Here is a 17,930-nt window from a genome sequence, read left to right on the forward strand (position 1 = left end):
TGTGGTGGTGATGGAGATGTGTCGAGAAGGTGAGAGGGTTGGTGGCCCTGGCCTATACTAGGAACTGTCCTGGCATTCGCCTTAGTGCAGGAGAATGGAAAACCACAGATAACCATTCTCAGGATAGTCAATAATGGGGACCAACCCCTTTCTGTCTCTCGAATGCAGAGGTGTAGAGCCACGGTAGAGCCGTGGCCACCTCTTGGCTGTTTGCATCACCACCATGATGATTTCCTTTTACATTGAGAAGATGTTCAAAATATTCCCTCCACCTCTCCAGTGATTCCCTGGGATCTATTATGAGTTCACCTGAATTACTCAAAACACTGTTCATTTCCTTTTTCCCTCCCTTCCTAAGATTCTTTATTTCTGTCCAGAAAGGTTTCCCTGCTGCTTGACCTAGCCTTTCCAGGTTATTACCAAAATCTTCCCATGACTTCTTTTTGGATTCAACTACTATTTGTTTCGCTCTGTTTCTTTCATCTACGTACCAATCCCTGTCTGCCTTGGCCCTTGTTTGGAGCCATTTCTGATAAGCCTTCTTTTTACATTTACAGGCTGCTCTCACTTCATCATTCCACCAAGATGTTCGCCTTTTCCCATCTTTACACATAGTTGTTCCTAGGCATTCCCTTGCTGTTTCTGTTACAGCATCCCTATATGCCACCCATTCACTTTCTATATCCTGAACCTGCTTACTGTCTACTGTTCAAAACTTCTCACTAATCATATCAATGTACTTCTGTCTAATTTCCTCATCCTGGAGACTTTCTACCCTTATTCGTTTGCAGACAGATTTCACTTTCTCTACCCTAGGCCTAGAGATACTTAGTTCACTACAGATCAGATAGTGGTCTGTATCATCGAAAAATCTGCGAAAAACTTGTACATTCCTAACAGATTTTCTGAATTCAAAGTCTGTTAAGATATAGTCTATTATGGATCTGGTACCCCTAGCCTCCCATGTGTAGCGGTGAATAGCCTTATGCTTGAAGAATGTATTCGTAACAGCTAAACCCATACTAGCACAGAAGTCCAGCAAACGCTTCCCATTCCCATTAGCTTCCATATCTTCCCCACATTTACCGATCACCCTTTCGTATCCTTCAGTTCTATTCCCAACTCTCGCATTGAAATCGCCCATTAGCACTATTCTATCCTTGCTGTTGACCCTGACCACGATGTCACTCAATGCTTCATAAAACTTGTCAACTTCATCCTCATCTGCACCCTCACATGGTGAATACACGGACACAATTCTTGTCCTAATTCCTCCCATTGTCAAATCTACCCACATCATTCGCTCATTTACGTGCCTAACAGAAACTATGTTGCGTGCAATGGTATTCCTGATAAAGAGCCCTACCCCAGACTCTGCCCTTCCCTTTCTAACACCCGTCAAGTACACTTTATAATCTCCTATCTCTTCCTCATTATCTCCCCTTACCTGAATATCACTTACTCCTAGCACATCCAGATGCATCCTCTTTGCTGACTCGGCCAGTTCTACCTTCTTTCTTCCATAAGCCCCATTAATATTGATAGCTCCCCATCGAATTCCATTTCGTTCGCCAAGTTGTTTCCAAGGAGTCCCTCGCCTGTCAAATGGGAGTGGGACTCCATTACTCCCATAGGTCCGAGGCTTGCTTAAAGTGTTCTGAGCTCGGTAAATTCATGAAGCAGGATGCTGCCCTATTTGCACATAGTCCAAGTGAGGATCTCTCCTCTAACGGGTTATGGACCACCGGTGAATTGTATAGTCCTAGCCGCCTGAGCACAAGGAGGGCCACGACTCAGAATATGTCTGAGATGCCCACTCCCATTCCATAGCAACTGGTATCCCGACTCTCAGGACCACTTACTAGGCCACTCAGCCGTTGCCCATGGTTCACGAACTAGGACGTGACTACAGTAACCCACAAACATGAACATGGGGTACGTAGTAATTTTAGTATTTTGGAAGATAAATGGCGATTTGTATTCTGCGGTAGAATAACCCACGGTATCTGCTGCCTGTTGGTGGTGGACGGTACTACCGCTTTTATGTAATACTGACTTTTAAATCATTTTCTTGAAAGGAAAACACCTGGCTGCACTAGATTTTTGCCTTTCCCCGAGAGCTAGAGGGGTGCCGCGGCCCCACCTTGCCCCAGGTATGGGCGCCTTTGTCACAGATAGGTCCTATGGTGATGATGGGATAGGAAAGGTCTAGGAATGGGAAGGAAGCGGCTGTGGCCTTAACTAAGGTACAGCCCCAGCATTTGCCAGGTGTGAAAATGGGAAACCGCAGAAAACCATCTTCAGGGCCACTTGTGGGTTTGAACCCACTATCTCCTGAATGCAAGTTCACTGCTGTGTGCCACTAACCTCATGACCAACTCACTTGATGGGGGCATTAGTTATAATCCACTAAAATATAGTGTATGTCAAAGTAAATGTAATTGGAGAATGATGTGGAGGTATTTTCAGGGTTTTATTCACTGGAATGAATCATAACCTGCTCCTTCATCTGATCTTTCTCTGTTTCACCTAGTCTCCCATGTATTCTACATTTCTCCCTGTTTTGAGTAAATTATGAAATACCATCGACCATTGTTTTATAATAAGCTAACTCATTTTGATTCACTGAGCAAATGGTGTAAAATCTGCTTATTCATATTTCTAACAAGTACTGTTTACACTGCCAGAAAAGGAAATTAATAATCAGGACACCTTTTGTGAGGTCTCCTATTAACTGAAGATTTATTATAGATACAATACATATTGAAGCCTCCGTGGCTCGGGCGGCAGCATGCCGGCCTCTCACTGCTGGGTACCGTAGTTCAAATCCCGGTCACTCCATGTGAGATTTGTGCTGGACAAAGCAGAGGCGGGACAGGTTTTTCTCCGGGTACTCCAGTTTTCCCTATCATATTTCATTCCAACAATACTCTCCCATATAATTTCATTTAATTTGTCATTCATTAATCATTGCCCCAGAGGAGTGCGACAGGCTTCGGCAGCCGGCACAATTCCTATCCTGGTCGCTGGATGGGGGCTTCATTCATTCCATTCCTGACCCGGTCGAATGACTGGAAACAGGTTGTGGATTTTCATTTTATTTTCACAATACATATCGAGTACATGAAATAATTATGTTTTCAGATCAATAGCTTAAGTGATTCCAAGCTTTCAGGTATGGACCCCTGCTGAAACATGCAGACGATCATATAGGTGATGAATTTTGTCTTAGGATATGTTATTTCATGCCTGCTTGACCTGTTTGCATAATTCTATGAGTTGTAGATGGACGAGTTGTACGAGTCACTTGTCGTCCCATCATGTCTCACGAGCTTGATTGGAGATAAGTCTGGCAATTATAGTGGTCAGAGAAGTGAGTGCACATCTCGTGTGTGGCAAGCAATATCCTGTTAGAACAGCGTCATCTTCCTATTGGAAAAATGGCAGAATAATAGTTCGAACAGTATTCTGCACGTTCCAAATACTGGTCAGCGTTCCCTTCACAAACACCAAGGGTGAACAAAAGTTGTAACTTATTGCATCCCAGACCATAAAGCCTGGGATGGGACAAGTGTGTCTTGGACGAATGCAGTTTACAAGAATGTGCTCAACAGGTCTACGTCATACATGCAAACGACCACCACTTATGTGCAGGCAGAATCTGCTTTCATCTCTGAAGACTATGTGTGCCATTCCACCCTGACAGTACCAGTTGAACTGAGTACGTCGATGTTGTGGTGTGAGTGGAAGGCGGGATAAAGGTGTGCTTGCTCATAGACCCACTGTTCATAACTGGTTCCCAAGAGTTCGTCTTGGCACTTCTTGGGTCACATTTGCTCTTACCTGTGCTGTGGTAACTGTGTGGTCTGCCACTGCCGCCCTTACTGTATGATGATCTTGGTGGGCGTCTGTGCTGTGTGGATGTCCAGAATATCATCTACGAATATGAGAATGTTAATTTACCCACTGTTGCTGGCATCACTGCATAACTGATGCGGGACGTCCAATTTGTGTGGCAACACTCAATTCTCTGAAAGGACCATCCCGCTACCCAAAAGGCCATAATTTGATCCCTCTCAAACTTAATCAGTTGGGTGTAGGAAGCATGACTGCATCTTCACGGTATGGTGTCTTCTTGTTCTACACTTTTGCACCACACTGAACCTTATGGCAGTGGGCATTCCCTTTGGTAGACACATATGATGCTCTGGTAGCTATGCCACTGGCTGGTGGCCAACGTTGAATCTGTTATCAATACATCTACTGTTCCCCAGGTGGTATACGCTATCATTAGATCAAAATCAACATCATTCTGCTAGGTGCTCTGATTCTTTTCCTCAGCAGTATATTTGTCAGAAAACTAAATTCTTCATCTGTTTTACATTTATGAATTATTTTATTCATTATATTAATTTCTGCTTTCTGATTTGCAGAAGTTTTTGGAAAGTCAATTACACTATGCAAGAGGGAAAAGCTTTTTTCCCAAAAGTAGGTGTACTTTATGTATTTCTGCCTCCTGAATTCAAAAATGACACTGAAAATATCATATTACCCACAGTTTTGGCACAAAACGTATACTTTGTTAATAATGATATCACATATTGAAGTAGTACATATATATATGGCACACGAATCATGCTGAACTAGAATACGAGTTTAAACCATCAACATATTGAAATATGCAAACAGTGAACAGATGCATACAGAGAATGTGGTAAAAACATGCACTAACGTAATTCATTCCATGCTTTCTTAGTTGTCATGGCGTGGCCCCTGCTTTTCCTCTTATGGGGCATTTCTGTGTGCTCACGGTGAAGCATCCAGCAGTAGTCGCCCATCATCCGAACATCCCAGGTTCCCTGGTATCGTCGTTCCATGTCCTTTATATCCTGATGGAACCTTTCACCCAGTTCCTCGCTTACAGCACCCAGGTTTGGAGGAAAAAAGTCAAGGTGAGAATGTAAAAATGTAACTTCAAACTCATTGAGCATCCCAGCATTTTCAACTTTGTCAGCATGTTCTCCACTATGTCGACATACTCTGGGCTGCGATTGTTTCCCATGAAGTTTTGAACCACACACTTAAAGGCAGTCCAGGGTTCTTGCTCCACAGCATTCATTGAATTAAGGAAATCTTCATCTAGCATTACTTTCCAAATATTGGGACCATTGAACACACCCTCCTTCAGCTTAGCATTGACAGGTTAGGGAACTTGTTACATAGATATTTGAAACAGTTTTCATACCTAGGTAATGCTTTGACAAACTGCTTCATTATGCCCGGTTTGAGGTGCAAGAGGTGGCGAGACTATTCTGTCTCTTTCCACTAGAGGGTCACATATGATATTTTGGTCCCCTGGAACCAATTCCAACCTTCGGGGCCACTGCTTTTGCTCCCAATGTTTGTCACGAGCACGACTGTCCCATTCACAGATGAAACAAGAAAACTTGGAAAACCGGTCTGTTGTCCTAGAAGCATACCCAACCCTTTCAAATCGCCACACACCATCCAATTGTGATTCTCATAATGAATGGTAGTAAGAAGCACCTTCATGTTATCGTATGTTTCCTTCAGGTGCACAGAATGGCCGACATGTATTGAGGCATGCATGTTACCATTGTGCAGCAGAACTGCCTTTTGGCTTCTTTTAGATGAATCAATGAACAGTCTCCAGTCACCGGGTGCATATGGAATTGAACTGACCCATCAAACCTTCTACATCACTGCAGTACACTAACACATCATTTTGAGAAAAATATTGCGTGAATATCAAGTCCCTTTTTCTATAAAATGTAACGGATGTTCTGGGTGCTAAGAAATGTCTTTCACGCAGTCTTGACCCTAGGAGCTCTGCTTTATCCTTTGACAGTCCCAGATCACGAACTAAATCATTTAGATCTGGCTGAGTGAACAGAAGAAGGGCCTCACCTGTGCCTACTTCAAAGTCAGTATCATCCGTCTCCTGCATGGCATCCATGACATCACTGTCATCCGTATCTAATGTCTGCGGAGGCTGTGGTGTAGGTAAATCCGGGACATGTGGAATAGGAAGAATAGCTGAGTGAATGTTGTTCGGATACTCAATAGTCTTCTTGTTTTTCTTGTTGAAACCAGTTACCTTACAAGAGCAGAAGTAGCAGTCGTCGGTATGATTCTGTTGCTCTTGCCAGGCCATAGGGATGCCAAATCGTAATGACTTGTTCTTTCCTGCCACCCACCATCGTAAATCTTCTACACACACAATGCACATGACCTGTGGAGCCCATGGTTTATCGATGTCACTGAGTTTCATTCCTAAATAGGCATGGTAGACCTTTTTCACAAAAGTAGTAATGTTTCTTCGGTCCTATTTCACCACAAGTTCACATATATAACAAAAACTGTTAGGATAGTTTACACAATCTCGGGTAGACATTCTGCACTAACACTAACACATACTTCCTTCCACAAACACAACACAGTGACGGAAAGGCAGCGTCATTTGGAACATGACAGTTCGCTACATGCCACTAGGAGCGCAAGTGTTGAACAGTTGAAAGCAATGTACCGCTTCTGAGCTTCATATGCTGTTTTTATCTCTATTATAATAAACACTAAAACCCCATATGAAGCTCAGAATATCAATCAGAATATTATTATAATACCATTAAATTGCATTACCATTAATTTCAAACTTATGCGATTTGTGCAAAAACTGTGGGTGATACGATGTTTTCAGTATCATTTTCAAATTCAGGAGGCCGAAATACATAAAGAACGCCTACATTTTCGAAAAAAGTTTTTGTGACCTTAAAATTTGTTGCATAGTGTTATTTTCCTCTGCCTGTGTCCAAGGTAGTTAGCATTTTTGATGTCTTGAAAGTATCAAGAGATTTGTTTGAAGAAAAGGACACTTGTTGTAAAATATTTAGCAGATTGTTTTATCAGTATCCTCGAGAATTATTAACAGACAGTTTGTTAAAATAGGACATTTCAGATATGCCATTAATATGTACCATATTTTGACAATGAAGGTGCAGAGTGCATGGGGAGGCTACAATGCTACAAAGCAAGAGATGACAATGCCGGTGCAGTGGCACAATGTATGTGGAGCCAACAGTGAGGAAAACAGTACTGCTGATGAATTTTTAAGGATCGCAATAAGGAAGCTATTTAGAAGAAGCTGGAAGCTCATTAATAATCGAGAAGGTGTCCGGCTCCATGGCTAAATGGTTAGCGTGCTGGCCTTTGGTCACAGGGGTCCCGGGTTCGATTCCCGGCAGGGTCGGGAATTTTAACCTTAATTGGTTAATTTCGCTGGCACGGGGGCTGGGTGTATGTGCCGTCTTCATCATCATTTCATCCTCATCACGACGCGCAGGTCGCCTACGGGAGTCAATTCAAAAGACCTGCATCTGGCGAGCCGAACTTGTCCTTGGACACTCCCGGCACTAAAAGCCATACGCCATTTCATTTCATTGAGAAGGTACCCAGAATGATCTGGAAATGGAAACTGCAAGTATCTTCAACTGGCCTATTTAAAAAGCAGAACCGATGTGAGTCAGTCTTGAGTCAGCTGCTAGTGAGTTATGAGACAATTATGAGTCAGTGACAAGTCATTTGGGAGTGCATCAGTAGTGAGAAAGACTGCCTTGTTTAAGTGAAGTGTGGTGAGGGAGACACACTGACAGCATTATCAACAGCTGTATGATGCATATTTGTATTCTGCTATGGTAATAAAAATAATAACAATACCAGTACAGTAATAAGAATAATCATTATCATGTGGTCTTTGTTACAGTCAGCATGAATTTTGAGTTGATGTCATCTAGGCTGCTCATGCATCAAATCTGATAGTGAGTTAAGCAGATTTCTATATGTCTTTGTTCTGTATCCAGGTTGAATTTTATAACCTTACCTAACACTTTCTTCTCCAGGCTACGAGAGATATGTCCTTGTTCTGCCTCTGCTTCAAGGAAGTTTGTAAATTTCTGGAGTGCTTCTTGAGCTTCTGCACTTCCTGAAATCATCAGAAAGTGATCATAGAAGATGTATACTGCTAAAATGAATGGAGAATAATTACTAGCAATTGTTCGGTGCTATACTTACCTCTAGTCAATGATTGAGAGAACATGACCTTGGCCAGCTGATAGATGACTTCCTCTAGAGAGTACTCAGTATAAAGGAAATCTGCTACTCGCAAGCGTTCCAGGAGTTCTTCATAATCTTCATCGGATAATCCCACATTCTGTTGCTGTACCCGATTGGAACTGAGCATAGCCACTTCTGTTGATAAAAAGAGATAATATATGTATAGATAAGAGCATGGAAAGAAAAGAAGTTACAATCAAGATTTCTTAATTTAGTTGGTTTGTTTGACATTTAATTAATGCATGTAATGCACACTATTTCTTGGCTGGCCTATTATGAGTTGAATGGGCCAAAGCCTTTTCTTTTTTGCTTTTGTTCCTCATAATCTACTGATAATCCTTTACTGGCAGCATTAAATTCTACAAAAATAGATCATTCTACATTAATTCAAACATTTTCTTCAAAATAGTTTCCTTCTGCAGTGATACCCTTCTGCCAGTGCGTGTGAGGTGTTTGGAAGTATTGCCAGAACTATTTCGCAAAACCATTCTCAGTGCTGTCATCATGTTTGCTGTGCCTTTTTCAGTGTTTGTGAATCATTGCTGCTTCAGATGACTTTTCAATCATGAAAAGAGGAGCAAGACAAGTGGTAACAAATCTGGATAGTGTGGAAAATGCTTCAAAGCCATCGCATCAATCCTGGCAATATAATTCTTTTTTACCAAGGTTGACCGATGTGCAGGGGTATTGTCATGCAAAAGAAACTACTGTTTTCCTGTCCATTTTTCCCGCTCGTTTCTTTCTTGCTGCATCCCTGAGGCGATAAAAGATGTCTACATATTTCTTTGTTTACCGGTACAGTATGACTTTCAGGAATAAATTCATGGTAGAGAAAACCCTGTTCTTAGAGAATTTTTGTTTCCAAAATGTTTTGGATTTCCACTCACATGCTTGATGTTTAGGCGCCAAGTGGTACAAGAAGCATGGAGTTTCATTTTCAGCAGTTATGTTATTAAAAAAAAATTCACCATCTTGGTCAGTCATGCTGTGATTAGGTCCTCAGCAAGAATCATTTGTGTTTCTTTTTGTTCAGAGTAAACATTTTTGGGACCAACTTCAAGAACTGTAATGCATGTTCAAATTTTTATAAAGAACTAGCTGATGTATCCGTGCTTTGCTGTGGAATTCTACATTGGATACAGAGTTCTGAGTGAAGTAATGTACATGTTGTGAATAAGATTACATTACATTACAGAGCACCAACGGAGAAACACAACGGGAAGATTGCCATATGTTGTTTCTCATGTGAAGAGAGGATTAGGGAGTTTTATTGTAAGGGGATGCCGCCTTGCCCACTGCCGATCACAATGGAGTTGGGTAGTTTTCACTATAGTAGCAGACACTGTCCACCTGCCTTTTCATATCCTCAGAAAGACTGTCTATGGCTTTCCCAAAGCCTTAAAGGATCTGCCAATGGACAGAAAAACAAACCTGACAGCAATATTAACGCAATAAAGCATTTAAAAAATCTGTATCTGCATATGTACAAATTCGAAGGACAGGTTTGCTATGTTGGTGGCTGTGCTAAATGGAGAAAATAATTAATTTGCAGCTTCACCAGCATAATACATGCTCTGTTACTACCATTGCCATTCCCTTTAGCAGGTCAGCTGCCTATAATTGCACATTTATTGTAATGGGAACTAGATTAGGGAACTGTGTTTCAAATAACATTTGCAGCAGTAATTCTTTAGTGTCTTTCAAGTCTTTGAACAGAAAGTACAGTACCTCTTAGGTGCATAAACCAACGGTGTGAATCATGATGAGTGAATTATGGTGTGTGTGTATGCATGCGTGCGTGCGTGTGTGTGTTTTTTAGTTACTTTTCCTTAACTTCATTTTCATTAATTTTTATTTAGTAGTTTGACTAATGATATGGAGAGCCCTATGCGGGCACTGTACCCTTGGAACTGCTTTGCACTTGGCATATGGGTGCAATACAAAATATCCTCTCCGCATCCAATCTTCCTTCATCTGCACCCGCATCCACATCCGCGAATGTTATCCACGGATACTGTAAATGTTTAACTACAGTGTATTGCCCCCAAGGAATTGAAATGGATAGATCTGTTACCATAATACAACAGGCCTGACACCAGGCACCAGACCCCCTACAGTCACAGGTTTATGAAGGATTATCTCTTTTAACTACTACTGACATATTGAGCAGTTCCCTTTTGGAATCTTTGTTCCTTCCTTCCTCTAATTGCAGGCAGGAGTCAGTTAGGCTTGGGTCAGATTTACAGCTTTATGGTCTCAAGGCTCTTTATATATATATATATATATATATATCACCTTCTCCTATATAAGTGGTAAGGGTTGCCTGACCACAAACAAAAATAAGAGTATACCTGAGTGAAAGTCAATAAAATTCATTATTTAGAATTTATCAGCAAAATTATACACATTGCCATAAAGTCTGCATCCACCAAAACACTAACTCTATTGATAAGCTATGTATATATTGGTATAAATATTATGTTGCATTTATTTTTGAATTCATATTAGAATTTTTTAAAATATTTAATACCGTATTTACGCGAATAATCCCCGCACCCTAACTTTAGCAAGGCTGATTTTGAAGAAAAAGAAGCCTACACTGACTCAAATAAAACCCGCACCCCAATTTTGTGCCTCAATTTTTTTAAATATGCAGGTATTATTCGCGTAAATACGCTGTATTTACACAAATAATCCCCGCGCCCTAACTTTAGGAAGGCTGATTTTGAAAAAAATTCCAACTTTGACTCAGATAAAACCTGCACCCCAAATTTGTTTCAATTTTTTTTAAATATGCGGGTATTATTCGCGTAAATACGGTATTCTCTATAATTTTTCCTGCACAAAGGTGTGATTAAGTGTAAGAGAGGACCATGAGTCCTAACTTTCAATTCAATCAAATCAATCAATCAATCAATCAATCCTGATCTGCATTTAGGGCAGTCGCCCAGGTGGCAGATTCCCTATCTGATATTTTCTTAGCCTTTTGTTAAATGATTTCAAAGAAATTGAAAATTTATTGAACATCTCCCTTGGTCATTTCTTCCAATACCTACCTTCCTTAGCTATAAACAAATATTTGGCCCAATTTGTCCTCTTGAATTCCAACTTTATCTTATTATTGTGATCTTTCCTACTTTTAAAAACACCACTCCAACTTATTCATCTACTAATGTCATTCCATGCCATCTCTCCACTGTTAGCTTGGAACATACCACTTACAAGTAACAACTCTCATAATTGTTCCATAATTGACGTTAGGCAAAAATATCTTAAAGATAATTAAATAAAACCACCTATTCATTACATACCACGTTTAATGTGGATTAAATCTACATGAATTTATATAGACTTATCAGGTACATGTTTCACCCTGTTTTGGGCATCTTCAGCCTGTAGTCAACTTTAAGGTCAATGTCCGGAACCTTATTTAACCATATATAGTATGAAATATGGATGTTAATGTTACACAGAAATAACCTCTTAAAATTAACATGCCACAATAATATTTTTAAAAATGTGAATAATACATAAATGTAAGTGACATAAATTAATGGTGTTTTAACACATATTAAAACTTGTCAGTCCTATTCTACCTAATATAAAAAAATGTCCAAAAACTAAAATGGATCTTCTTCATCCAACTTGAGGATCATTAGGATGACATTGATGTGGGTCAAATGAGCCCCCGGGGTGAATATATTCTTTACCCGAGACTATTGTCGTTTAACATGTAATGTCGTCATTTAATCTTCTTATGCTAATTTTAAGGACACTTTCTCTCAAAGTATTGATACTTTGTCAATATATGAATTTTTCATTTAAACAGTGTTATGTAGCTAAAGATTTTAATAATATATGAAACATGTACCACTTTTAACCAATAAGTTGCCTGAAGCAACTAATTTATCGACAAGGTGGAAAATAAAAAAATACTTAGTTGTGAATATGTATGGACCAGACGAATGGCATGCCAAAAAAGAATAAAGTTATCTAACTCCCCAGTTATTTCCTGCTGTTCTATTCAAGTAGCTAACTCCCTTAGCTGACACGGTACGCAGCAGTAATGCCATCTCTTGATGAGCAGCAGCAGAAGAGACAAAGCACATCACAACAAGCAGTAGCCAATGTAATGTTATTGATGATCAATTTTATGGGCTTTTGATATTGCAGGCCTTCACGTTTAGTTTTTTTTTTTCCAACTCCCTGTTATCAGAGCATTCAGTGTAAAGGGAATCCATCTTTCTCCTTTCATGGTTCCCTTTTGTTTTATTCTTCAAGTGATTAGTCTTTATCAGTCCTTAACAATTTTTTTTCTCATTTTGATAGTCATCTTCACGATTTTCTTTCTTGATATGGGCTGATGACCACGCGGCTTTTCACCTTAAGACAATCACGATAGAAACTATCACCATTGCCAGTTAACATGATTGAACAATATTTCCATGTTAACAGTATTTGGTGTTGATATGGACTAAGCAACAAAAATCTAAATTAATTTGAGAATGAAATGTTAGGCCTTCCCCTAAACTATCATTTCACCCATTTATAGCCTAACTGTTGTGTCCTATTCCCAACTTAACCTACCAATTATCATTAAATTATGTTGAGCCATTTTCTCTTAGCTCGGCATTGATATGGACTATGCAACAAAAGTGTAAATCATGAATATCTCGGTTATCATAGCAGTACAGCAAAACTATAAGATATAAATGATAAAAAATTGTATTTTCTGCAACTTTGGTTACCATGTATTTGAGAATTAAAAGTTAGGTTTCTCCTACACTACCATTTCACCCAGAGTGAATTTATAGCCTAGATTTGCCTTTGTCGGAGTTGAAGGTCGACTCCAGTGAAGATCATCTTTGATACTTTTACAGCCTTCACAAAAAAAAAAATTATTCCAGGCAAAATTGCGTTGGTTTTTTTCCACTTCTGCATTACTGTCTAAGTATAGTAACTGCTTTAACCATAAGCATTTGGGAAGCAAAGACAACCCTGTGGTGTATAGATTGCGTGCCCACCTTTTATCTGGAGGCCTCAGGTTTTATTCCTGGCCAGTTCAGTACATCCTCATATTCTTCAATTCTATTTCCAGCCTTTGCATTTAAATCACCCATTCATACTACTGTATACTAGCTTTGCTGTTAACGCTGACTACTATTAACTGAGTGCTTTGTAACACTTATCTACTTGGTCCTCATCTGCTTCTCCAAGTGGTGAATCTACGGAGATAATCCTTGTCTTGATTCCTGTGAAGACTAAATCTACCCACGTCGTTCATTGATTTACATGCTGAGATAAACTTTGTTGTATTCTATGATTGTACTAATGAACAATCCTACTCCAACAGCTGTACTCCACAGTTTGTCCTTGCACTTTAATATGTAAAATGTAATCTTTAAGTTTTTCAGTCTGCCAAAACTAATGCAAAATTTTTGTAAATAACACTAGAAAATATCTGGAAAATAAAACATTTTTTCAATAACAGGATCCATTACACAATGCTTGGAAAAGTAAACATACTGTTGAAGTGTTTTCCTGGAATTTTCTAGTGTTTCCTTAATCTTGTATTAGTTTCCACTGACTGAAAAAATTAAAGGTAAATTTACCCAGTCGAAACTGAAAAGAAAATAGCTTCCACCTTAATAAATATTTAACACTTGTTAAGAACACCTCTAATATTCTTTCTCTTCCCTGTTATCCTCCTTTACCTGAACATAATTAGTTCCTAACATGCCCAGACACATCCTCTTTTCTGACTCAGCCAGTTCCACTTTCTTTTCTCTCATTAGCTCCAGTAACATTGAAAATGCGCTGTCAAATTCAATTATATACATGGAGATTTTTCAAGAAATCCTTGGTCTGTCAAATGGAAGTGGGATTTCATCATTCCCATTGGAACAAGGCTTTCTGAAGACATTGTGAGTGTGGATCAAAATAATCTATGAAGCAGAGTACAGCCTTATATGATACAGTAAATGGCAAAACAAATGACACTGAAATTATTGTTCATTTACTGTCTACATTTCCCTAGCAACAAAGTATTTATTAAGTATTTCATTGTAGAACATTATTTCTGGTGGGCCATCAGAATGGGCCGAGTTTGCTTCCCATTAAGGAACAGTACGAGGAGCGATTTAATAAGGAGGCACCAAATAACAACAATGTTGACAAGTACCGTCATATGGCACGGTCTTATGTCAACAAAAGGGGTGTCCAAGAACCGTCACCACAAACGAGAATCATGGATAACTTCACCAACAGGCGTTACAGACCCTAAAGCATAGTCTATGACGAACATTGCTGAAACTCAGTTTGATCGATAGGTCATTTTAGCAGATGTTTAAAGAGCTGGGTGGATTTTCATACCACATTCAAGTTGCTTAACATCTAACAGAAAGGGGTGAACGAGCTTGGTTACAGTATTGCAGCCAAGTGTTGTCCACTTGGAAGGGGTTCAACACTTCAAAAAGTGAAGGCATCAGCCAAGGAAAGACAAGGGCCATGAAGGGCGTGGAAATGAAAAACTCCATAGGCCTCGCAAATCTAATACCCTTGGGTTGGAAAAGAACAAGAGTTGGCCGATGGAGGTCAGATACGATAGATGAAAGTGATCAGCCTGGCACAAGTTAGTGGAAGCAATACCAGGACTCAGCTAAGGGCCCCATGGTAACCAACCCATGCTCCCAAGTTAAGAGCCCTGGAATTCCTTTTAGTTGTCTCTTGCAACAGACAGGGGATACTGTGGATGCTATTCTATCGCCCCCACCTACAGGAGGGAGCACACGGATAGTTGCGACTTGGAATACATCCGAAATGCCTATTCTCATCCACAGTAACTGGTATCATGACTTAGAGGACCATTTACTGTACGCGAACCTTTTCTTGAGCCCTGAGCTCCCTAGTGCTGAATCGGTAGACCTCGGTTATCTTCAACATCCGTATAGGCAACCTTTGAAACATATAAACTATGAATCGCTTATGCATCGCTGTTCGACATCTGGCGAACATTTTACGAACTAGTACTGTTGTTGTTTACACAGCAAAGCCGAACTATGTAATTCATGCTAGGAACAAGATTCGCATCGAGAAATGTTATACTGTATAATGTTAAATAATGTATGTGTGACACAGTTGTTGGCGTAAGATAATAAATGTTTAGAAAATGCATATAGATCGATCATATCGATTCAATTCAGATTTCATTTCCATCCAGTTGGCAGTAAAACCGGAACCGGCAGCGCTCCTCCTTACTCCTCACCCCGTAAAAATCGGGCTCAAGAAAAGGTTCGCGTATAATACTAGGCCACTCAACCATTACCTATCGTTCATGAACTATAAACCCACACCATGAACCAAACACTGTGATAGTGCCCTGACCTATGAGCAATTACAAAATAAATAATAATTGTGTCATACCTTTGGTGGTAACCGGAACATCTGCAGAGCTCTTCTTCTCCAGCAGGGATTCACTTGACAGGTCACTGTTCTTAGGTTCAGACATGGCTCGAGGTTTATCGAGGCCCAGAGCTTTTTGGATAAGAGCTGCTCTTTCCTGAAAGAAAGTAATTCCAATTATTTGCTTTTATTCTTCCTGCTAAATTCAAGTTAATCTGTTAGTAGATATTGCACTTGTAAGATAAACAAAGTTGATATTATGCTCTTTTATGAAATCAACTGTGCGTTGACAAAATTGTAATTAATTTTGAAGTATTTTACACAGCGAGGTACATGTGAAATATGGAGAACTTCGTTTGGCGCATTTGTTTTATGTTTTGTTTTAAGGTTATGACGATATTTGTTTTATTGAGATTACTTACGATTGAGGATTGATATCAAATATTTAAATAAGGCATGTTATTGGACTGTGTAAAAAAAAGTAAGCTTGTGGTTTCAGGGGAATTTTGATATTGCGATAGTAGCCACTAGATTACCAGTTATACGTGAAATCTGAGCCACAGGAACATGACTTTTCATTTCAAAAATCCCACTTGCATTGGCCAGGATTGAAGCCATGTCTACCTTGATGAGAAGTCTGTAACAGTGTCTCCGGGTTGTTATGCTCCTGGCCTGTGTGGCTGTCTGTCACTTCTATCTAATTTATTTGAGAGACGATATTGGAAGTACTGTATTTATAATAATAAAAATAAAGAAAGAACCCCTAGAAAGAAGAGAAGGAGAAATATATTTGCACCACTCGAGATGATCGAGAGAGTTGCATTCTGGAAGTCAGTAGGTCAAATATTATCCGTTGAACATTGTGCCAGCAGTCGTGTATGAGGTGGCTGTACAATGTATATGATTTCAACAGTGTGTGCATTGAGAATGTTGGTGTTTTTGGATTTTTATGTGTATTTCATATCTTTCTAAAGTGCTAAGGCTGTATCGCTTAAGGTTATGACGATATGGCTCACCAGGTGTATGGGCAGCCCTTCGTTTCTTTCTTGACTGCAGCTTCCTGAGCTGACCTGTCAATTTTATGCACGGTGATATGTCTGCTTGTTGCCATTTCTTGATGGGTACAGTACTTTTACATCTGTCTCTTGGCATAGACCAGAGTAAATTGTAACTTCTAGCAAATTCCCAGCCTCATCCATGGCTGTGAGAGTCTAATTGCTGAGGTATGGATGGTCACAATAGCAGCTATTATACTGACAATTTGAACAATAGAGCATAATGAGAATAATGGCAGGGTGATAGTTCGAACTTTCCTAGTGATGAAACATACAATGATATTCATGCATTATGTACTCTTCCTTTCAATTTTCTTTTCATACATATGCGCCTGTAGGTGCGGCAACCCAATATACTGAGGAGTCTGTTCCTGAATTACTCGGTAGACTGGTTGATAATGGTGTCACAAGACTCTTATGCGACACAACAACAACAACAACAACAACTTAATTTTAATTAATATTTCTAAAAATTACAAAGTAAAGATAAGGACAAACTAGAAAAAATAATTATTCACTTCATCATATGTATTAATTTCTTTCACGATTTCATGCAGTGTAATTTAGGCTGCGTTTAATTTTTTTCAGTCCCATATTTCCATGCTTGTATGGGGCCAACAGTGCACCTAAGCTCAATTTAAATCTTGGACAACTGAACGAGTGGCTGTGCGATTTGGGCCAGTAGCGGCGATTGGGAATTACAAGTGCGGGCGGGGGGCACAAACATGTATGGACAACAAAAAGACCCGGGTCCAAGGGATATAGCGGGGAGGGGGCATCAAAAATAAAAATAAAACAAGCTTTAAAATGGTTTTTGATGATCTCTGAGCGAATTTCGATAAAGACGTAAAGGTTGACAGTCTACCAACTAAAGTGCGGTAATAATCGTAGTATACAATAAAACTTTCACCAAAGGAACAATAGTTACGCATGTATTACAATTAAATAGAAGTACGGCGTGATTATACAATTAAAAAGTAATTTAGTATTTGACTACTCACTAACAAGGTAACAGACACTAGATAGAACTACACAGACACATGAGTGAGATTGCCAGACTGACGAATGCGCGCGGCAACCGTGCGACCTTGGTAGAGATATACCCCTGCTACCCTTCGTCGCAGAACATGCTACACGTCGGTCCGCGGGTCTCCGCGATTTGTTCTGGCGCTGTAGAATTAGCCACGACGAACGACATTTTGCATTTTTGCGTGTTTCCACTATTTTTCTTAATAATTGAATACATTAAAGGAAATAATCAGCTGAAAAGACAACAGGGTTTATACAAATTGCTTTTATAAATAATTCCCAGTTTCACGCGGCTAAAATGGAATAAAAACATTT

The 17,930-nt window shown here is 39.6% G+C and overlaps 1 protein-coding gene across 1 annotated transcript in view; it reads right to left on the bottom strand.

Annotated features, from left to right (window-relative positions):
• The window catches only part of LOC136884355 (uncharacterized), a 737,352-nt gene that overhangs the window by 3,964 nt on the left and 715,458 nt on the right, over positions 1-17,930 (bottom strand). The window contains exons 8-10 of the mRNA XM_067156482.2: positions 15,553-15,688; positions 8,089-8,265; positions 7,898-7,999 (exon numbers count right to left, since the gene is read on the bottom strand). Coding sequence (XP_067012583.2) covers positions 7,898-7,999; positions 8,089-8,265; positions 15,553-15,688 — 415 coding nt within the window. The remainder of the gene's footprint in view (positions 1-7,897; positions 8,000-8,088; positions 8,266-15,552; positions 15,689-17,930) is intronic.

Source organism: Anabrus simplex, chromosome 1, assembly GCF_040414725.1.
Source record: "Anabrus simplex isolate iqAnaSimp1 chromosome 1, ASM4041472v1, whole genome shotgun sequence".
NCBI lineage: Eukaryota > Metazoa > Arthropoda > Insecta > Orthoptera > Tettigoniidae > Anabrus > Anabrus simplex.